The sequence below is a fragment of the Pelmatolapia mariae genome, linkage group LG3_W (genome assembly GCF_036321145.2).
Source record: "Pelmatolapia mariae isolate MD_Pm_ZW linkage group LG3_W, Pm_UMD_F_2, whole genome shotgun sequence".
Taxonomy (NCBI): Eukaryota; Metazoa; Chordata; class Actinopteri; order Cichliformes; family Cichlidae; genus Pelmatolapia; species Pelmatolapia mariae.
In genome coordinates, this window is record NC_086229.1 from 74,876,096 (window position 1) to 74,900,259 (window position 24,164).

The 24,164-nt window shown below is 42.1% G+C and overlaps 1 protein-coding gene and 1 pseudogene across 1 annotated transcript; both read right to left on the minus strand.

Moving 5' to 3' along the window:
* Window positions 1-1,171: 1,171 nt before the first annotated feature.
* On the minus strand, window positions 1,172-2,765 carry LOC134624815 (nuclear factor 7, ovary-like). Its single transcript, XM_063469892.1, has 2 exons — window positions 2,655-2,765; window positions 1,172-2,553 (listed from the first exon to the last, which is right to left on the minus strand). Exon 2 carries the CDS (start codon window positions 2,534-2,536, stop codon window positions 1,172-1,174), a length of 1,365 nt encoding a protein of 454 aa, XP_063325962.1. The 5' UTR covers window positions 2,537-2,553; window positions 2,655-2,765.
* Window positions 2,766-8,888: 6,123 nt separating this feature from the next.
* Window positions 8,889-23,030, minus strand: LOC134623966 (piggyBac transposable element-derived protein 4-like; annotated as a pseudogene).
* Window positions 23,031-24,164: the final 1,134 nt, after the last annotated feature.

Below are 24,164 nucleotides of genomic sequence, written 5' to 3' on the forward strand. Positions count from 1 at the left end.
TGTACACTAAATCTTTTCAAACAGGAACCGGTCAAATGTAAACAACAAAAAGCATTCCAATATATAAGTCTGGAGATACGCACCTTTTCCTGGTTTCCCATTTCCTTAATATTGTTAAAAAAAAAGCTGCTTTTGCAAAGGTTTGACATTTCATTGAAAAATAACATTTATTGACTGAGTGGCAGTACGGGCTTAAATATGGTTATAATGCTGCTTTAAGACATAGGTAATGTAGTTGTAGTTACCAAGGAATATGCTTTGAGAGTGTTTTTGAATTCCAGTTAAAGCATTTGACACAGTAGCTCACTAATAACCAATGACACAGATGGGAAGATATAATATTAGAGGGGTAGCACATGCTTGTAATGCAATTTGCTAAATTATAGAGAAGCCATAAAGTGTTAACATTGTATATTGTAAATAAATGAGACATGTAATGTATGTAAGTTGTTAAAAAATAACTTTATTATCTGCAAATAATTCTAATTCACATTGCTCTGTAAAAGCTTGAAACCCATTTTGAACACAGTGGAAAATGAAGTGAGAGTTTAATGAAATGATTTGATCTATATATATATATATATATATATATATATATACATATATACATATAAAATTATAGCAGCATTCACAATGTTTAGTAACAGGCTAAAAAATTTAAGGTCAAGATTATTTTCAAAAACGTTGAAATGGAGTTTATGTATATATTGACTTTTCTTCGTAAGAGTTGACTATTAAATATGTTGGACGTCTCATATAAACAGTTTTAAAAAATGTCCCATACCACTATTATATTGTATAATGTCATTACAGATGCTATATTTATTTCGTAATTGTGCCACACATTACTCACACATGTCAGTCCATATCCCAACTAACTAAATCACCTCCATCTAGACAAATCAAAAAGAAACATGAATTACTTGTAATGATTAGAAACTTGATAGAATTTCAAATCTAGTTTGGGGAGTCATTCAGTGAGAAACAGTGAAATGATTTTCCATGTGAAAATGTGGACAGCAGAAACAGAAAGAAACAGTGAGAACTAAAAGAGAAACAAAGAGCTTTGGAACAACGAGGCAGCAGGAGGACAGCTGCAGTTTAACAGCTTCACTGACAGGAAACAACATTAGAAACATCATCATCCTCAACTCATCTGCTCCACTGACACTCACACCTTCAATGGACACACTTTCACTTCATCAACAGTGTTAATATATGGAAACATCCTGTGAGTGAAAGTGTGTGTGAAGGTGTGTATGTGTGTGTTAGTATCAGGATCAGAGAACGACAGCTTTCCTCTGTTCCAGTCCAGATTCACTCTGATCCTCTGGAGCTTCTTCTCTACTGAGAGAGCAGTGACAGGAGCTGATGGTGAACATGCTGAGTATTTACCTCCATCAAACCATATTTCCCATAATCCAAACTGTTTGATTCCCTTCCTGTGCGCAGACTCTGCTAACATGCCCAGTGTCCACTCTGTACTATCACCAACATCAACATCCCAGCTGTGAGTCCCTGAGTTAAAGCCCTCAGAGCCCAGGACGGACCAGTAATAATCAAACCTCTCTGGATTATCAGGAAGCTGCTGTTCATCTCCGACTCTCACACTGGTCAGATCTTCAGACAGGATGAGGTCTGGATGAGCAGTGTTTGGGTCCAGAATGAGAGGAGTGTAGGAGACCACGTCCTTCATGTTGTTCCAGATGTTGAAGGTCAGGTTGCCCAGGTGTTTGGCCTGGTCTATCAGAGCTCCTGAGGGCAGCTGTGGATCATCCAGCAGGGGGCAGCGCTGGACTCTTTCCACTGCAGCCTTGTAGTTGTGCAGGAATGAGACGTCTTCAGCTCTCAGCTCCTCCTCTGTGGCTCTGACTGTGTCTGAAAGAGCTGCTATCTTTCTGCTCAGAGCCTCCATCTTATCCTTCATCATCCCACTCTTCTGCTCCTCTTCCTCCCTCAGTGCAGCCAGCCTGGCCTCCTCTTCCTCTGCTAGAAACTGGTGAAGCTTCTTAAACTGCTCCTTAATCTGCCTCTCTGTGTGTCGGGCCTGGACCTTAATGTGTTCTGCTGTTTGATCAAACTTCACTTGAACTTCTTCACAAACCTTTAACTTCTTCTTTAAGGGCTCCAGAGTTTCCTGAAGTTCCTTCTTGTGTTGTTGTGCAGCTTCATCGATGGGTCTGAATCTGTGCTTGGTGTGTTTTTCTGAGTCCTTGCAGACGACGCACACTGGCTGCTGATGGTCCAGACAGAAGAGTTTGAGTTTCTCAGAGTGCAGACTGCAGAGAGCCTCTGAAGCTCTCTGATCTCTCTCCTGTAAGAACGACACACACAGGTTCTTTAAAGCCCGGTTTAAAGGTGGTTTAAACCTTGAAGATCTTCTGTTACAAAGGGGACACTCGTGTGTTGGTCTCTCTCTCCACCATCTCTTCAGACAGTCTTTACAGAAGCTGTGGCTACATGACAGAAGAACAGGATCTCTGAAGACCTCCTGACAGACCGGACAGCAGAGATCCTCCTCTGATCTGGAAGCCATTGAGTCTGTGAGTGAAGCTGAAAACAGCAGACAGGAAGTACAGTCAGTCCTGGCTCCCCTCCCTCCTCTACTACCTTCACTGAAATTTCCTTTGAGTCGTGTTTTTGCTCAAACTCACATTCAGTGTGTGGAGCGTCAGCAGCTTGAAGCAGCAGTGTTGGAGTTTTCCACTTTTCTCTCCTGTAGCTGGACTCACTCAGAGGAAGCTGCTAGTTTGGTCTGAACTCAGTCTGATTGTCTGTGCATCTGTCTTTAATTAGGAAGAGAAACAGCCCGTTTCCTGTTTTTTCGCAATTGAGTCATGTGAGGGGCAGAGCTTCATACACCTTCCTTTTACAAAGTCTGTGCATCTCTCTTTAATTAGGAAGAGGAATAGCAGATTTCCTGGTTTGCTGCAGTTAAATCAAGTCAGGGGTGGAGCTTCATTCACCTTAGTTTTATGGAGGCTGTTTCTTCACTCATAAACGAGTATTTCATACCTCAACTTAGACATTTTACCTGGTTGTAGCTGAGAGAAAGGTTTTGCTTGATTTCACTTGCACAGGCCACGACATAAAAACGTTTCGAATTTTAGAAAATAAAGTGTCATGCACTGGTGCAGCTGTTTGTGAGTTTTTGAAAAACTGTTACTTGATCCTCAAGTATGTTTTTCTGTTCATTTGACTGCATTACATTAGAGTGTAACACAGGAATAGAAACATTTGATTTCATGTGTTTAGTGACAAGAATACAAGTAATCAGCTCATTAATTATAAATCCTATGAACTTGATTCTCAAGTCAGGAATCCTTTTTAAAAATTATTTTCTTACAGAACACCAGAACAATAAACATTTACTGAACAGTTAGTGAACATTTACTGAACATTTGTTAAAAATCCAAAACTTTTTCATATTAAGAAAATATTTTCAAGACATTCAGACTTCAGTTTAATATACTAAAAGATTAAGACCTGAGGAAGGAACTGAGGAAATCTGTCAGGATCAATAGGATTCATCTTTTGGGGTCTGTCATGGAAGGACAGTAAAGTAGCAGTCCTTCTAATTTAACCAAACACATTAGTGAGAAATTTGACGAAGCGCTTTAGTTTATGTTAGTTGTTTTCCTGGTCCCCGTGTCTGACCGGCTGGCCCAGGTTGTCTACATGTGTTTTCTTGTTTTCCTTTCTCTCTCAGGGTGCGTTCACACCGAACGCGATAGAGGCGAGCGAAAACGCCCCAAAAGCCCCTAATGTGACGCGTGCACATTTGCACCTCAACGCGTGTCCAGGGAAAATCCACCGCGCCTCAAAATTGCATCTTTCCACGCGCGTGAACCGGAAATGTGGGAGGAAGTTGTGCCAGATGTGTTGTGCTGCAGATGTCCTCTGAATAAACACATTATCTTGTTAGCGGAAAGGTATTTGTACATCAGTGGGAAAATAGCGGGACAGTAGGCGGGCTTGCTAGCTTTTGCACGGTTTCATCGGGTCAGTCTGGAAATTAAAAAGCAGAATGAATGAACTTACCAGGTTGCCCAATCTCCTCACTAATGTGCCTCCAAGCTAGGTCCGTTTTATTCCTGTCTCGGTAGAAGTAGCAACTAGCATCATTTAGCTCTGGATGATTAGCCACGGCACTGATGAGCTTTTCCTCCATACTGAATGACGAATGAAGGGCTTTGGTTGGATCTGCCCCTTTGACCTAGTTACAGCCACGTCACCAGGCTCCTGATTGGTTGTCGCGGCGCGATTTGACGCTGGAGTTCAGATTTTCCAACTCGAGCGGTTGGCGCGATACGGGCGTGTGCACAAAATTCAACACACAATCTGACACGCGTGGTTTTCTTCGCGAGTCAAACGCGCCCCACGCGGTACACTGACGCGCGTTTCACGGGTTTTTTGCGTTTTCGCGACGCAAATCTGCTTCCGCATTTTCGCCGGATGCGCAATTGCGTGTCATCGCGCTCTTTCCATTGATTTTACATGTGAACCTGACGCTCTGGCTGCCTCTATCGCGTTCGGTGTGAACGCACCGTTAGGCTCACCATGCGTTGCCTGGGTGGATCTCATTGCGGGCTCCTGCCCCTGGCCCTCAAACCTTTAAGTCATCACGTTAAGTCATCACGCACCTGGGGTTCATTACCTTATCAGTGTCCACTACATAAGGCTGTGGCTGGGAACCTCTCCACGCTGGACTATTGAATAATCTCGTTAGTAAGCCTTCGTTCGCTTGGTTCTAAGTTTCCTCTTCATGTTTTGCTGGTTTGACCTCTTGTTCCTGTGCGCTGGTTTTCCCGTTCCTTGGAGCCCTGGGCGAGCTAAGTCGCTTGTGTATAGCATTTGGAGCTGTGCGAAGAATCACGCGTGTGTGAAGAGCCCCTATTCCTTGACCTCCCCTGTGGCCCCCTCTGGATTCCCCTCTCTCACCTGTTTATACAGGCACCCGATATTGTGTATAAATAAAAGGAACTGTATTGTGCTTTTCTGTCTGCGCTTGAGTCCCTCCTGCCTTGTAGTGATGTGTCGGGTTTTTTTTTCTTTCTCTCACCCTCTCTCTCGCACTTTTTTCTGCGTCACTCCGCAGGCGAGCCTTGTGCTTTGCGCTGGGGGGAGGGGCGGTAGTTACACTGGCAGTAGCACAGGAACAGAGCGGGAGGGAGAGAGAGAGGGAGCCAGGGACAACAACATCACATTAGAAAGGTATAGTAATCATCCACAACTATTTTCAGTTGCAGATGATAAAGGATTCAGAAAGTTTATTCATGCAGGCCCATATGACAGACAATGTGCATCTTCTTTTTGTTTTCATATTTTAATTTATATTTAATTGTGTTGTGGTTTGCAGTGTTTTGTGTTGTTTCACTTTAAAATAATTTTAAAAGGAAAAAGCTGAAAATTTAAAAAGTTAAACGTTGAAATGTGAATAGTTGTTTTTTGTATTATATGATTTATTTATTACATTTTATGTGGAGTGAATAAATAAAAGTATATTTACAGTGGCCCCTACAGACAAAACACGTAAAAACTCCAAAACACGTAAGACCTGCAAAACACGTAAAAACTCAGAAGCAAGTAAAAATTCAAAACACATACAAAACACAACAGAAGTGCTCCAGGATGTTAGGCGCAGTATTGAGCTTTTGTTACCTAGTGGCTACACAAGCCAGCAACGACCGGATTTGGTGTGTGGTAGTAACAGGTAAATGAACATTTTTTTTAATTGTTTTAATATAATTGAGTGCTTGTGTATAAATACACAAACAATACACATATGCTTTCAATTGTGTAATTTAAGTGATCTAGGTAGCTCTGTTTTGGAAGTTCAGTTAATACTAGAAATGTGCTTTGGAGTTTGTACGTGTTTTGTCTCTAGGGGCCACCGCATATATTTATATATAAACATATATAAATAAAACCACTTCTTTTTTTTCCATTAGTAATTCCTTTTGTGCATAATTTTATATTGTTGTTAATAATAAATTAATTAAAGCAACAAAACAACCTAAAGGGCCGGTCTGGAGCCGAAAGAGCCGGCTCTTTTTAGTGAGCCGAGCCAGAAGAGCTGGTTCTCTAAAAAGAGTCGGAAATGCCATCACTACTGCCTTGTGACAGAATAGCCCACAACTATGGACTCTGCAGACTCTGCATCCCCTGCGCCACCTGCTGTCGCTTTGGAAGGGTTACTGCAGCGGCATGAGCTTGTTCGACTCAGCGGAGAAGGGGTGTCTCTGGCTCAGGCTTTCACTCAGCAGACGCCATTCGCGGAAGATCAACCCTCTGCCTCATCTCCCCACGTAACGTCAGCTCCCACTGAAGCTACACCTTCACCATCTCCTTCACCACTGTCTCTAGACTGGTATTTACCCACGCCAGAGACTTCTTCAGGGGGGATGGTAAAATGTGGTGTTTTTTTGATGCAATGCTCATTGCAGTTTCGACAGCTACCTCATGTGTGACGGAGTGAAAACTGCATATTTCATTCAGCTGTTTCGGGACCGTGTGTTGACATGGGCACAAGCTCAACTGTAGGCAAACCCCAAGATAACTTTATCTGATTGTCTTTCTAAGTTCAAAGCTGTGTTTGACAAGAGGTCCAGTGCTGATGCAGCCGGTCATCGCTTATTTGACCTCGTCTGATTATTCGATTGATTTTAGGACACTGGCAGCACAGACCAAATAGGGACTGGAGGCTTTGAGAACCATATAGTTGAATAATTAAATTATGATTTCAAGGATGAATTGATAATGTGTGAGCTCCCTTCTTCTTTAGAGGCTGTTATGTCATTGTGCATCCAGGTGGATGTTGGCTGCGGGCGCGCCGGAGCGCATGGAAATATTGTTTTTGGCACCATTCACCCCATTCGTGTTAGGCTATTCATGGCTAGTGCAACATAACCCCCAGATTGACTGGAGGAAGAAGCGGGTGACGGGGTGGAGTGTTGAGTGTCACATGAAGTGTCTCAAGCCTGCAACACTTTATTAACTGGTGTGCCTTTGTTTATCTAGATGATATTTTCATTTTTTCCAAGCCTAAGGCAGAGCATAAGGTCCACGTGAGGGAGATCCTCCAGCACTTATTGGACAATAAGCTGTTCGTGAAGGCGGAGAAGTGCGAGTTTCATGTGGACACTGTGGCATTCCTGGGATTCCTCATCACACAAGGTAACTTTAAAAACTGACCCAGTGAACCAGTGGTCCAAGCAGTTCTGGACTGGCCCCAGCCTCCAAACCGTTGTTTCCTGGGCTTTGCCAGTTTTTACAGACGGTTCATTAAAAATTTCAGCCTGATTGTATTACCTTTCACAAGTCTCTCCTAAAGTGTGTATTCAGTGGAATAGGGCAGCTCGGGAGACGTTTTCCTGCTTAAAGGAGACCTAGCTGCTGCTGAGGGTTGTCTCCAACTCCAACCAAAAGTTAATCTACATGGTTAACAAATGTCTGAGCTTAATCTTGTGTATCAGTCTGGCTTGGACTACCATTATTCTCCTGATAGGAAGTGCACTGGCTCATCCCATCACACCTATTAGCCGATGTTATAAGTGTTATATATGTTTTATATTTCAGATTCCTGGCTCTTTGCTTTTCTGACAGCTCTGCAAACTGCCTTCTCTTGATGAGCTTCATAATGTAGTCACCTGAAGTTTTAACTTCACATGTGTGCATTTTCTGAGTTCATTTGTGGAATTTCCTGGCTTCTTAGTGGTGTTGGGACCATCAGTTGTGTTGTGTAGAAGTCATTTGGTACACAGCTGACAGCTTTGTTAACTGTTAGGATTTATATTATGGCAAAAACCAATCTGCTAAGTAAAGAGAAACAGTCCATTATCACGTTAAGAACTGAAGATCAGTCAGTCCGTAAAATTGCTAAAACTTTGAATGTGTCCCCAAGTGCAGTCACAAAAATCATCAAGCACTTCAACAAAACAGGTTCTCATTAGGACCACTCAAGGGAAAGAAGACAAAGAGGATAAATTCATTGAAGTCACCAGCCTCAGAAATCACAAGTTAACAGCACCTCATATTAGAGCTCAGATAAATGGCACACAGAGTTCCAGTAGCAGACACATCTCTACAGCAACTGTTTAGAGGCGACTGCATGATTTGGGGCTTTATCGTCAAATAGCTGCTAAAAACCTCTACTAAGGAAAAGCAACAAGCATAAGAGATTTGTTTGGTCAGTGGAGGTGGAATGGATGGTCGCTACATGCATAGTTTGTACTATAAAGCATGGAGGAAGAGGTGTGATGGAGTGTGTGTGTTGGGGGGGGGGGGGTGTTGCTGGTGACACTGTTGGAGATTGTGATTGAAATTTCTTTATTTTATGTAATGATCACATGTTTTAGTAACATCACTTTTTCATCACTTATATACATACAGAATAGCATCACAAATGTGTTCCTCACACACTGCACGTAAATCTTTAGATGACAGCTAAGTGAAAAATAAAATCTTAACTTTCTCTTTGAAAAGAAGATTTCAAGAATGGGGCTTAAGGTAAGGTTTTTGTCCACCCCTTTATTTAAAGAAATGCTGTGCTTTTCATCTGTAGAGACAACGGCAAGGGCATCTATCCTGGCTGCTTTCTCCCCATGCTGCAGCATGTGATTATACCCAAATGAATGATGCTCATCAAGTGTTTGTAGTTTATTTTTAAAAACTTCCAAAACAGAATTTATTCACAATTGAAGGCACATAAGCATCCTGCGGGAACATGCCATCCTATCTGCCTTGCGTTTAGTTGGACCATCTTTTATTTTTCAGCGGGAGAATGACCCTAAACACACCTACACGAAAAAGTTAGTGGGTTTGGGTTAACTGGTGATTCTAAATTGACTAATGTTACCATAGACCACTAAACAGACTGTCATGGTCTGCTAGGGCAGACCGTGTGGAAAGTGTGTTTGGTGGACCCAGGTGCGGACACAGACGCAGGAGGCAAAACTTTTGCTAAGCCCAAAGCGAGCCTTCAATCGGGGCTGATACAGAAGTCAAAATAACAAACCACAAATTATGGGAATGACAAAATTAAGAACCTAAACCGGGAGTAACTAACGGCTATGAACGAAGACCAGGACTGAACTATGACGAAGTACTGTGGACAGACTATGAACACAACATGAAAAACTGTGAACAAGATCTCGGTACTGGCACATGAAGGTGGAGGGAAACATGACTGGAGAAAGTGACTATGAACATGTTCGATACCAAATCTTGCAGGCTAGAATCATGACGTGCAGCTAGAATAACAGGGTGCATGAACAGGCAACACAACACAGAGTGAATGTAACAAAGAGACTAAATACCCACAAGGATGATTAGGGGAAGTGGCCACACATGGGAGCACAGCTGACAAACATAAACCTAATGACAGGACGGGAAGTGAAACTAAATACAATGAACAAAGAACACTGGACTCTTTCAAAAATAATCAGGAAACATGGAGATTAAACATGACACAACCAAACAGACATGAAACATGACAGGTAGACACACGAACCAGAGAGACTGAGTACAGGGAGAGATTACAGAAAACAACTAAGAAATAAAGGAATAAATAGCAACCTAGAAATTAACTAGATCAAAAATGAATACAAAAATACATAAAACTCAAACACTGGGTCACATGACCTAGTACCATGACACAGACACAATAATCAAAGTTATGTTGCCGTATACAGGAAGTTGATTACTTTAAACAAAGTCTTAATCTCTGATCCTTTGAGTCTTACACGGTAGATATTGTAGCGTTCTGGAAGGGATGTGGGTTAGCGGCGTCGCCTTGACTGCTTTGACATCTTGGTGTCTTCCCTGCTTGCCCTGATACAAAAAAACCTGAGAAGCTAAATATCATCTATGGCAGCTCTCCTCTAAATCCTGGCAGTTGTTGATAATAATGTATACTTTATTATTGCTTGAAAGAGTCTGTCTGGTAGCCATGACAACGATGATGAGCCATGGCCAATCTCTCCTTCTTGCCTATGCTGGAACTTCCAGCAAGGTGAAAACGAAACATTCAGAGATCAGTGTATAGTGTTTTGTGTCTCATTCATTCACACACACACACACACACACACACACACACACACACACCTGATTAAAAATGTAAACATAACCCTGGCACTAAAACAACAGTTTAAGTCTCACACATGCCTTCAGACGTGTGGGGACAGGCATTTTGTCCCCATGAAAAACTGTTGGTCCCCAAAAGTATAGTAACATTCCAATCTTTTTTCCTCACAATGATATCTAAACATGGTACATACACCACTACATTTCTCATATATATAATGATCAGAATTACTTTTTTGTTTTGATTGACAATAAATTATTTTTTAAGAATTAAAGAAAATGTTATGGAATGGCTGTGTGCAGGCAGGAAAAGGACCCAAAGTGCAGACTCCAGAGTAAAAAAGTAACTCAAACAGCTTTAATGCTGAACTCAAACAGAACAAAAGTAAGAATCCAAATAACTTACATGGGCAGACAAAACACACAGCTAGATAAGGACAGATCGTGACAATGACAAACTGAAACACGGGGCTTAAATACATAGAGGGAGCAATCAGGGAATGGGCAACAGGAGGGAAACACAGCTGGGGCAAATCCGGCCTAACGAAACAAGGAAGCGTAAACTGAACACACTGAAATAAGACAGAGACCTTCAAAGTAAAACAGGAAACATAACACAGACTGAACTACAGACACAGACTCACAAACAGGCACTACAGAGGGAACAGAGACGTGGGACCAGGGCAGACACAGACACTGACTGGACACGGGGATATAGCCGACAGGGGAGACAGCAACTAAGGATAACACAAAGACATAAACCAAAAGACAGAACTCTAACAAAGAAACCAAAGACTAGAAATGATAAATAATATAATAAACTCAAAACCTCTGGGTCAACCACCCAGGCATCCTAACAGAAAAGCTCTGTTTTAGCACTTTGATCGTGTTCACTCACGTAGGGCGAGATGTATTATGTTGAAAAAAAAATCACATTGATTACGTTGCGGGTCACTTTGACCCGTACTGTGTAAATCCACTCAGAATTGTCAAAAAACTGGAATAAAACAATAGCAACTTTATTTTCCATTAGAAAAAATATTTTGAACACAGACATACAACACAGTTTGAATTACCATAACTATTTTTAAGAACAATTTAGTAAAAGTTTTTCCTTCTTTACAAACACATTTCTTTTTAACTTGCCCGATTTTCTCAGTTTTAGTGTTCAACATTTTCAATTTTGTCCACATGATGGACAGAATGTAACTGTGTGCTTTCTGCAGATGTACTTTTTGCATTTCTCACAAACAGTGCTTGTTTTAATGTCTTCTCGTGAGGGACAGACCTGGCATCTTTTCCGTTTCTTTACACCTGTATCCACTGGATCCACTGCAGATTGGTTGGATGGTGCACACTTGACCTTTTCAATCACAGCTGCTGCTGCTGGGGATCGAGCTGGTCTGACTCGCATCTGGATCTTGGGAGTGACAAGACTTTTTCCCAGTTCTTCCAGGAAAAGGCGATGTCGGTACAATTTACCCACATTCCAATGTTGGTTCATTTCAGTCCACAGGACATAGGCATTGTAAGCAGACACATCCAAAATGTTGTAGAAAATTACCAAGGGCCAATGAGCTGTCTTGCGCTGGCAGCTGTATGTCGCTGTGACTTTGTCAAGATTGTCTACTCCTCCTTTGGTGGAGTTGTAGTCTAGGATCATTTGTGGTTTTTTGTCATCTCTTGTGCTCAGAGATTCATCTGTGTGCATTGTGCTCATGACAAGAACATTCTTGTTTTTCTTTGGGCAATATGAAACAACTGTTGCTTTCTCAGTGAAAACAAATATTGAGGAATGCAGAGATCTTCCCTGCATCTTCAAAATTTCACTGCGAAGTTCTGGCATATTTCTTCTGATTGTTCCCAACATAGTCAGCTTTCTCTTCTGAAGTTCCTCTCCAAGGGTGTAGGATGTAAAGAAATTGTCACAGGTGATGTTATGCCCTTGCAGCCCTTCACTCATCTGCAGCACCACACGCATCCCCTAATTCTTCTCAGATGCTCCTCCAGGTAGCTTTCCAGTGTACACTTGCATATTCCATGCATAGCTAGATTTTGCATCACAGGCTGCCCATATTTTGATGCCATACTTGGCCGGCTTGTTGGGCATATACTGTCGGAAAGGACAGCGACCCCTGAATGGGACAAGGATCTCATCAACAGTAATGTGGGGACCAGGGTTGTACAACAAAGGTAGAATTTCAACACATTTATCCCATACATCTGTGATTGCAGCAAGTTTGTCTCTTTCACGTTGACCAGCTCTGGTTTCGCGGTTGTCAAATCTGATCACACGAGATATCTTGAGAAATGTCTCCTAAGACATTGTTGCTCGAAAGATTGGCCTTCCATTCTCTTCATTCCATAGACTTGCAGTTGCTTCTCCCTTGGACCTGTATACTCCAGCTAATATCAGAATTCCAATATAAGCATGCAAGTCAGTCTGATCCAGTGGCTTTCATTTCTCTTGAAATACACGCCTCCCTTCCAGGTTAGTCATGTCCAGTATAATCCTTTCTATTGGAGGTGATAGGAAGAGTTGAAATGCTGATTGAATATCATCAACTCGTGTGATGGCAAATCTTGTAGGACCAGGAGTCATTTTGATGACATTAGAAGATGACAGCCTGCCTTGACTTCGGTGTGGTGATAATGACCATTTTATGTTTAGAAGAAGCTTCTAAACATAAAAGCTTCTTTACTGAAGAAGCTTCTCTGTGAAACGTCTTCTAGCAACTCAAAGAAGTCCAGACGCTTTTCTTTGCAAACTCCTTTGACTATGATGACCTGGATGACTGAGAACCTTCACAGACACAGTGATGAAGATTCTTCAGTCGTCAACCTTCTGGAGCTCATTTTTGGTGTGTTGAAAGGACATGAGAACAGTGACAAGTATAGGGGAGAGAAAGTTTCTTGCATACACACCTGGGTCTGAATGTATATTCAGAAGCAGTCAAAACAAAGTACAGCAAAGAGAAAGGTTTATTTTGGATCTGAACAACTTTTTACTTACATAAAAGTGTGCGGGTCAAAATGACCCGCAACATCATCTTTGTATACAAACACTGCAGAGACATTCCAGGACACATCAAAGTGTCCAGATTTTACACACCAGTTCATGACCCCAGATAAGGAAAAGTCACAAGCTTTCATGAAGAAAAAGAAAGGATGACCAGTACTTTGGTCAACACAAAAACTGGAATGGGTCAAATTGACCCTTAACATAATAAGAAGGTTAGGAATGTTTAACCTTACAGCTGTGATGCAGACAATAGTTCAATAATTTAAGTTTATGTAATAGTTCAAGTAACACACTAACAATGACATAATTTTTCCAGCAGGAGGCAGAAATACACTAAACTCCACCTGTTGTGTTGAAAGGAAGGTGTAAGCATGTGCAGTACTCACTTTAAGTTAACTGAAAATCTCTCTCACAAACACATTCTCATTGTGATATGTTAGTGAGGATATCCTATTGACATAATGACTGTGAAGGTTCTCAGTCATCCAGGTCATCATAGTCTAAGGAGCTTGGAAAGAAAAGCATCTGGACTTCATTGAGTTGCTTGAAGATGTTTCACCTCTCATCCGAGAAGCTTCTTCAGTTCTAGGGTCAAATGGTGGAGAGTCCCAGATTTGAGCCCTGTGGGAGTATCCTGCCGAGAGGGACAAAATAACCCCCTGATGATGCTCTACCTAATCACATGAGCCAAGATGTGAAAATGGGTGTAGGTTACAATCAGCCAAGGTTTCAGGTGAGCTCATTGGGAAACCTAGCCCCACCCTATCATATGATTTCCTGAGGTCAGATGGCCCAGGAGGTGACTGAAGGCTTAAACTGAGATGTAGCTCAACATCTGCTGCATAAACTGCATAAAGGCGGTGCTCAGCTACCACAGAAACAGGAAGAAACAGTAAAATGATTTTCCATGTGAAAAGGTGGACAGCAGAAACAGAAAGAAACAGTGAGAACTAAAAGAGAAACAAAGAGCTTTGGAACAACGAGGCAGCAGGAGGACAGCTGCAGTTTAACAGCTTCAATTCACTGACAGGAAACAACATTAGAAATATCATCATCATCAACTCATCTGCTCCACTGACACTGACACCTTCAATGGCAACACTTTCACCTCATCCTCAGCTTAATTGTATGGAAACATCCTGTGAGTGAAAGTGTGTGTGAAGGTGTGTATGTGTGTTATAGTATCAGGATCAGAGAACGACAGCTTTCCTCTGTTCCAGTCCAGATTCACTCTGATCCTCTGGAGCTTCTTCGCAATTGAGAGAACGGTGATAGGAGCTGATGGTGAGAGTATGTTGTATTTACCCAAAAAGAAACTTATTATCAATTATCCAGACTGCATCAATCCCTTCCTCTTCAAACACAGCCGCAAACATGAATCAGTTTTATTAGAATTCCACGTGAAAGACCAATACAAAGTGGTGTACACTTGAAAAGTGGAACGGAAATTATACATGATTCCAAACATTTTTAGTCGCTGACAGTGAGGTCTACGTCTGACATGGTATATTGTCATGGTAACTGATGTTGAACATCTATCCAACCCGACAGCTCTCTGAAAAACCTGTGGCGTGTTTTTACCTCATCTCTCTGTGTGGGCACAGACCCTTGGTCCTGCAGTAGCACCACCCTGCATGTGGTGCAGGTGTAGCGTGATGGAAACCCACAGACACAGCAGACGTGGCGTGGAGGTAGCGAGGAGGGCGGGGTTGCTGCTTGAAAGGTAGTTATGCTCTGGCTTCTCTGAGAGATTCTACCAATCAGAGGAAAGGAGACAGTGGGTCAGCTGACAACCATCTTTCAGCCAATCAGAGAGAGGAGAGAGGCCGCATGACTCACCTCCTTCTCCAGGAGGGTGAATTTTTTCCTGAAACGCTGCTTTCAGTGGTCACCCCTAGTCTTCCTCTTCTTTTCTGGACACACAGACAGAGCAGAAAAAGGACAGAAAACGTTGAGTCATTTTTGGAACATTTTTAATCACAAATATGTTTCCTAACATGAACATTTTATAGTTTTTAAACCAGTCCGTTGGTGTGGCGAGAACAGAAAAATACTGGCAGGTTTTTAACAGGACTTGTTATGGTTGTAATTTTCCACTTCTAATCACTGCTGCTGAGTGAGCTGTTACTCAGGAGGGAGAGTGGCTCATCCACCAATCAGACGGTCAGGGGTTGAGCCTCAGCTCCTCCAGTTTGAATGTCAAATTATTATTAGGAAGGATGATGGAACTCAAATTGTCCCAGATGCCACCATTTGTCAATACAAGAAATGTCAGAGTTGTGTGAACCATGTGAAAAGTGCTTTGAATACTTATTTGGAGTAGAAAGTAAAGACTAGATACAGCTACTAAAGTTTCAGACAATAAAGTTTTCAACTGCTACCGTGTACCTTTGTAAGCCGTTTTCTGATAGTACAGGAACACAGGAGAGATATTTAAAGAGTTTTTATTATGAAAGGCATGGACAGGAAGAACCTCTTTTGTCAGAAATGTAGGTTTTGTGTAAAGATTGGACGGTAAAAATCTCACCTGGTTCTTCAATTCAGTGAAGGTAGTTTTGGTAGGCAGTAAGTTCTGGAGGAGGGAAGGAGAACAGAGGATTTAAATAAAACATCAACATTACAGACTGTTTATAAAAGCTGTTGTTGTTAAGGTTGGGTGGACAAAACAAGGTGAATGGACCCAATCACAGACACAAAATGGAGGCAAAAAGGTTCAAACATGATAATAGAATTTTATTTACAAAAAACCCAACAGTCAGGTGATGGCTGTGAACTAAATAGTCTGGAACATGAGCAATATGTCAACATGTCTGAACATGAACTATGAGATGGAATATAATGATGGTTTATCCTTTCTGTCAGGTTGGGTTGGTTTGGGAATGGTGTGGTGAAGTATTTTTCTGCCAGAAATTCCATCGTCTGCCATCCTCTTTAAACAAAGTAAATACAAACTGTAGGCCCTGGTCTGAGAGAATTTAGGTTGATGAGTATTTATGGGTTTAGTACATGGAATACAGTTTCTGCTATGGACTTGCAAAGAGGGAACAGTTCTATCCAAAGTGTGCAGTGATGCACAAAGATTATTAAATATATGTTTTCTACTTTCACTAAGGGGTAAGGGCAGCATAAGGTCAACTCCCAGCATTTCCCAAGGCCTGGTCACACCCCCATCATCTGACTGGAAATGGTCAGTGTCAATGTTTTACCAGGACTTTACACATTGTAGATACCTGGGTAGCACCTAATATTTTTTAGTGGGGCCACTACTGCTGTGTTACAGAATAGCTGCTGCTTTGCCCTTCCCTTTTTTTTCACTTTGTTTTCTCTGCTTTGCATGTGGTTAATGGAATGTCTGACTGCATAATTTGCTGGGCAGTTAGCGTTAGAGTCAGCTGGGTGTCTCAGGCACAGCTGATTTAGATCTCTGTGGTGACCCAGAATGTTTCATTTTTGTGTATTGCTTGTGTTTTAACTTCCCTTTAAAAGTAATGGTAAATGTATAGCACTTTTCTTGTCCCTAAGGACCTCAAAGCGCTTTACATAACCAGTCATCCACCCATTCACACACTGGTGACGGCAAGCTACATTGTAGCCACAGCCACCCTGGGGCGCACTGACAGAGGTGAGGCTGCTGGACGCTGGCGGCACCAGGCACTCTGACCACCACCAATAGGCAATGGGTGAAGTGTCTTGCCCAAGGACACAACGACCAAGACTGTCCAAGCCGGGGCTCGAACCGACAACCTTCCAATTACAAGGCGAACTCCCAACTCTTGAGCCACGATCGCCCCTGGCGTTAATGTTAATTTGTTAATGTGCAGTGAATGCATTGGGATTTTCCTTTTATAACAGTTAATGTGTTTTAATCCAAAATATTGATAGATTGAATAAATCTTTTATTTGCTTTAAAATTGGAGATTCAGTTTATTTTGTCATTTGGACATTTTGTTTCTGAATAGTTTGTAAATTCCTATTACTGTGTCACCTTCCTGGAAAGAGGTCCTTTTGAAGCTGCATATCACCGGAGTGTTTCTGCAGTAACTACAGTCAGTGAAGACGATGATTGCTTTCATGTTTTGGATATTCAAAACTTTTGTTTCCTTATTCAAAAGCTTAAAGCCCAAAGTGGGCGTGGCTGGGTGGAACCTTGTTGGGAATCTGGTGTACGTCTGGTTTGACTGCACCGTAATATAAACCGTAGTGTAAAGATGAGATGTATATGTGAATCAGTAAACTATTTTACACTTTGAACCACATCTTTGTCTAAAGTATAATAGACCAGAGTGCCTCCCTAGTAATCACCATAGTTTTGAATTAGATATGTGTGAAACTGAATGAAATTCCCAAGGTGGCACTGTCAGGTTTTCCTTGTAACAGTAATGCTTTTGAGCTCGTAGTAACCACTCCACCACCCTAGCATGTGTGTATCATGATTGCTTTGCCTTTTTACCCATCATCATTCCTTCGCATTGCCACACATGCACACCAGCATGTTAAATCGGAGTAATATAAGAGAACAGACTATTATTTTATAGAATTAGCCGCTGCATGCACAGGCTCACTGGTGTCACACGCTGACATTGTGAGTGCTGTATCATCATCACATTAACAACAAGACATGGTATAATACAGAACAAAGTTAATACTGAAAGTTATACTTTTATCACACTAGTTGTACTATTTAAGACCACCACTCTGCAGTTTGCCAAAGTTTGCCAAGTGATGAAACAAAAGACTTCAAGAACCTTAAAGCATGGACATTTAACAGAATTGTCTGCTTAAAGAATTAAAAGTAAAGGTTTTAATTCTCTTGATTCAGCATATTCACCTACTGCCAAGCCCAAATATTTGCTCCTTTCAATACAAAACTTCAACTTCCATCTCATCCAGTGATCTCCCTTGAATCAGGGAAAGATGTCCTTTCTCCAATTGATAGGTTCGTAGCATAAACCTATTCGCTGGAACGTTCAGGACAATTTGCTACACAGCAAGAACAAGACACAAGTAGGCAACGTTCTTTGTGTTACTCATGCATGAGGAGGCCTGCCTGGAGCCAAGTGTCGTTCCAGCCACTTGACCTCTGTCAGACTCTCAGCCAGGTTCCCCATAGCACTCCTTTTATTGTGGTCACATGAATATGCATAGATTCATTAACATATAACATCTTACATAGGTATACATGAGAACAAAGAATACCGTGTGTGTGTGTGTGTGTGTGTGTGTGTGTGTGTGGTCAAGATATGACCCCATGAATGACTTCCCTAAACCTGCTGGCCTGGAAGTCCAGCAGTTCATCTAAACAAAAGGCACTTAGACTAAAACAGATATAGACACATTTATCCTACCATAAAACAATAAAACAAGGTACGACCTCTCCCATGCTCCCAGAATGTGGGGGTGAATGCCAGAACACTCTGGAATGCACACAATGCCGTTGCAGACTATTAAGGATCAAACCTCTACCAACATGACATTGAGTATAAAACTCTAAGCATATATAAGTACATATTTCTAAGCATAAATGACAATCAACAATACAAATCCAACACCAATGATAAAAGCAGTTTGCAAATCTTGGCCAGCTTTGTTCTGGGAACTGGTAATCTGTAGAATTGGGGGTGAACACGGATATCATGACCCAGGAAATCTTCAGCCTGATCAAGTTCATTGTTTTTCAAATAAAGGACTTGTGAGAGTGTGGCAACATGTTTACTGAGCTGTGTCGATCTGAGATTTTCAGGGTGCTTTGCTCCACACTGGTTTGCATGCACACTCAAAGAGTCCATTCCTCTGTAATGAGTGGACTCTTTCTTCGCAATACCCGATCGAGGTCTTGCGAAGAGGTAGATATTAGTGGCACATATACCACATTCAGTCCTCCTACTAACCAGTAGTGACAGCATCTAGCATGCTTGGTGTTAACTGAACTGCAACATTTCTGTCCCTTTTCGCCATTATTTCTTTACTACAGAAATAGTTACAGAGTCTCTATTCCATTTCTGAGAGACCCATGGCAACATCTATGTGGAGCGTTGTTTTGTCTCTTTGAAACCTCTCCAGGAGGTCTTCAGTTGCACACAATGATTAGTTAGAGTATAACTTTTGCAAGTTGGGCATATTTCTGAGCTGTGGCTCCATTCTCCCAGTTACAAGTTTCAGGGCCAATCTGGGACAAATTCAGTCCCAGATTGGCCCTTCCAGCAGAAACATAACAGACTGCCTCCTTCCGTGAAGGGAATGCATCTCCTTCGCATGTTCTCCTGTACATCTTTATTGCCTGTATTACCAAATCATTTAAAGTATTTTTAAATATTATCATCAACGTCATCATCATCAGTAGTAGTAGAACTTGTATTAGAGCTTTACAGAATACACAGAGCGACATTTTTCATCAACGAAAAAGAAAGCGAACGTGGAGGGGAAAAAAAATCAACATTATTGAATAGCATTGTATTGGTCTAATTTCGTGCGGTAGCTCCTGATGCAACCTCCAACATACACGTGTCTGTGTTGCACACAAGTTCATTCCAGGACTTACATACATAGGCCATTATTATTAACTTTTATTTATACAGAGCCTAATCACAAAAATGGTTTCCTCAAGGGACTTCTAAAAAAAACAGAATAAGGAATAATAAGACATGTGCTATTGCATAAGCAGACTTATCTGACATCCCACCTGATGAAGACCCTGGAGTGGTTGGTCCTGGCTCAGCTTCGGCGCCTTGTGAGCTCATCACTGGACCCACTTCAGTTTGCCTACCAGCCTGGCATTGGAGCGGATGATGCCGTCATTCACCTCCTACATCGTTCCCTCGCGCACCTGGAGACCGCTGGGAGCACTGTGAGAATCATGTTCTTTGATTTCTCCAGTGCCTTCAACACTATTCTTCCCTCGGTTCTGAAGGACAAGCTGGAGAACTCTGGAGTGGACCATCACCTCACTACCTGGATTTTCGACTACCTCACCGACCGACCACAGTATGTGAGGACTCAGGGCTGTGTGTCGGACAGGGTCGTCTGCAGTACGGGGGCCCCACAGGGAACGGTTCTGGCTCCGTTCCTCTTCACCATCTACACTGCAGACTTCTCCCACAACTCCACCCAGTGCTTCCTGCAGAAGTTCTCTGATGACTCTGCAATAGTCGGCCTCATCACTGATGGGGACAACAAAGAGTACAGAGGACTGGCTCAGGACTTTGTGGACTGGTGCCAGCTGAACTACCTCCAGATCAATGCCAGTAAAACCAAGGAGCTGGTGGTAGACTTCCGCAGGCACAAGCATCCTCCACTGCAACCACTGAACATCCAAGGTATGGACATTGAGGCTGTGGACAGCTACAGGTACCTTGGTGTTCATCTGAACAACAAACTGGACTGGACTCATAACTCAGACGCCCTCTACAGGAAAGGGCAGAGCAGGCTGTACCTGCTGCGGAGACTCAGGTCGTTTGGAGTGGAGGGCCCACTCCTGAAGACCTTCTATGACTCTGTGGTGGCCTCAGCCATCTTTTATGGTGTGGTCTGCTGGGGTGGCAGCATCTCTGCTGGGGACAGGAAGGGACTGAACAGGCTGATCCGAAGGGCCAGCTCTGTTCTAGGATGCCCTCTGGACCCAGTGGAGGTGGTGAGTGACAGGAGAATGGTGGCTAAGCTGTCATCCCTGTTGGACAACATCTCCCACCCCGTGCAAGAGACTCTGACAGCACTGAGCAGCTCCTTCAGTGGGAGACTGAGTGTGTGGGACGGAGAGATTTCGCTGGTCTGTCCTCCCCACTGCTGTCAGACTCCACAACAAAGACAGCTGATCAAACACACAAACCCACACACGTGCAATTCTTGTGCAATTCTTCTTCTGACGAAGTTGTATTTTTGTATTTTCCTACTCAGTTGTATATAGCATTTATATTTCTATTTTATTCTATTGTATATATTATTTTATTCTATTGTATAAAGTGTTTTATTTTATTTTATTGTATTGTATTTTATTGCATTCCAGTGTTTTCTAATTTCTGCTTCATAACTTTGCACTTTTGGTGTAACAAAACAAATTTCCTACCTGTGGGACTAATAAAGGTCATCTTATCTTATCTTAATAAGTAGTACGTCTGAACAGCGGACTCACCATTGCCGTATGTGCTGTATTCGCAATGTCCTATTTTATGCTTCCATTTAAACATTTTTAAAGGCCTTCTTCTCAAAATGTTGACTTGTGACCTTTCTATAATGGCGACTGCAGAGAGTGATATCGATGCAGAGAGCATTTAAAAGAAGTTTTTTCTTCAGGCATAACAATAAATACATGACTGAATACACTTATACCCCTTGTTTTTATGTTTTTTATGTTAGGGATGTCAGCGTTAATACGTTAATGCAACTTAAATGGGTTAACAGGGCCACCATGATTAATACAATTTGACTTTTTAACGCACTCAACCCATCTGGAGCACAGAATAAACAGACTTTGCACAAACTGCCTGCAGTGCATTGATAGCGACATTTCAGGGATTTTGAGTCAGTCTGGCTCCAGATGGGTTAATTGTTAATCGAGTTAGTCATGATGGTGGCGTTAACACATTTGAGCCATATTAACGTGTTAAGGCCGAGTCACCCCATACACAGACTGATCTGCATTAACTCGTTAATGAGGGTTAGCCAGTTTAACGCATTAACGCAGTTTAGTCGTCAACCCTATTTTATTTCTTTAACTACAAATGCCAATAAGGTGCAAGAGGCAGTAGCTTTACTTCCCCAAAGACTAACTAACAGTCCATAAAGAATAAATTAAATCAGTTTAATATAGGTCTGTGCTACTATAATTTCATATAGTATTACAGACATGGTGCATTTTACCTTAAAAAGGCTTAACTTTCTGTTTTTAATCCCTCATCATCTTTACTTGTTAAATGTTAAGCGCACAGTGTCTGGGGGGGGGGTGTTTCCTGTTGGTACCATATATATATATATATATATATATATATATATATATATATATACATATATATATATATATATATATATATATATATATATGTACTCACATAGCCAACCAATCACAATGACTTGTGTATCGAAAATGTGTATTAAATTGCAGTACTCACACAAACCACTCTAATGTCAAATGGCGCTGTGCTATACTCTGGGATACACAAAAATTAGGTGAGGGGTTTAGGTGGGCTTTAAAAAAAAACAGAAAATCTTTTAATTGCAGTGTAATGAATTAATTTACACAAATTTTATTTTAACAAATTCAGGTCAAAAGCAAGTAATGGCCTCAAAAGAAAAAGAAAAAAGTATAATATAGACATGAAATAGTAAGCGCACAGTGTAACCCAGTGTAATCCACTAAAACATAATAAGTCATGTTTTAGTGGGACACTGCAATACACTCCAAAATGTCCAAATGTCCTTGTAGCCCAGGTACTGTGACAGGTCAACTGTTGATCCATACCACCTATTCAAACACACACACACACACACACACACACACACACACACACACACACACACACACACACACACACACACACACACACACAGTGTTTAGAAAGAGATGATGTTCCTTGGGTATAACTAAGCTGCTCGCATACCTTTGATCATGCTAAACACACTGAATAATTGAAGATTATGGAGTCAATAATAATGATACTCTTCACGCATATTATGTCATAAGTAAGCAGGGGGCTATCATCGGTATTCACGAACAGACGATGTAGTATCTACTAGCCGAAGTACACATAGTCCGAGCTGGCGTTCGGGCATTCGCCCCGCTCTTTTGTTTCAGACACAGTTCACGTTTTGTATACAATAGGTAAACTGCACGAGCCCTGAATTGGGCCAAGGCATACCTGAGCGTACACCCGTTGCCGTCTTGTAGCTATGATACCTTTTTTGGCGAGATCAAGAAGACTTTTGCTCACCCCATCTCGGCGGGCAGTGCGGTTAGGCAGCTGTTAAATCTCCGTCAGGGCCGCCGTAGCATCGCGGATTATTTGATTGACTTCCGCACTGCCGCAGTGGCAGTCGGCTGGCCCGATAAGGCCCTTCAGGGAGTCTATTTGCAGTCACTAAATGAGGACATGAAGGATCAGCTAGTGTCCCGGGACGAACCTGTCACTTTCGAGGAGTTAGCCTCGCTCACGCTTCGTATTGACAACAGACTGCGGGAGCGAGAGAGGAACTCCAGTACCCGTCGGCCAGTGCGGCGTGCATCCCCGGTTTTCATTCCCCCGTCACCACTTCCGGTTCAGCCTTCGGCCTCAGTCACCGTGGAGGGGACTGAATCGGAACCGGAACCCATGCAGATCGGGCAATCCCGGTTGTCCCTGCAAGAGAGGGAGAGGCGTCGTCGCTCTCGCCCATGTTTTTATTGTAATCCGCTGAGCATTTTATTTCCTCCTGTCCGGAGAAGGGAAAAGGGGACGCCTGCCGTACCTCTGTTGTACTTTTGGAATACCACGATTTACGGGAGGTTTTTAACAAAGACAAAGCTCAATCACTACCCCCGCACAGACCTTACGACTGTGCCATAGACTTGTCACCGGGTTCCACTCTACCCTCAAGCCGCCTCTACAACCTGACACGCCCCGAGAAGACAGCCATCGAAAACTACATAAATGACTCTCTGGCAGTAGGCATCATCAGACCCTCCTCTTCACCTGTGGGGGCTGGATTTTTCTTTGTCGGTAAGAAGGATGGCTCGATAACGATAAAAAACAATAACCCCCCTCTTAATTCATGCTGACCAAACTGGTTTCATAAAAGGTAGGCACTCATCAACAAATACACGTAGATTACTTAATTTGATAGACTACTCATACAGTAAAAACCTTGAAACTACAATGTTTTCTTTAGATGCAGAAAAAGTGTTTGACAGAGTTAACTGGAAATTTCTATTTGCAATTTTACACAAATTTGGTTTTGGATCTTCTTTCATCAACTGGTTAAAAATATTATATAATTCCCCAACAGCTTGTGTCAGAACAAATGACCAGACATCCTCCAGCTTCTGTCTCCTGAGGGGAACCAGGCAGGGATGCCCACTCTCCCCTTCACTGTT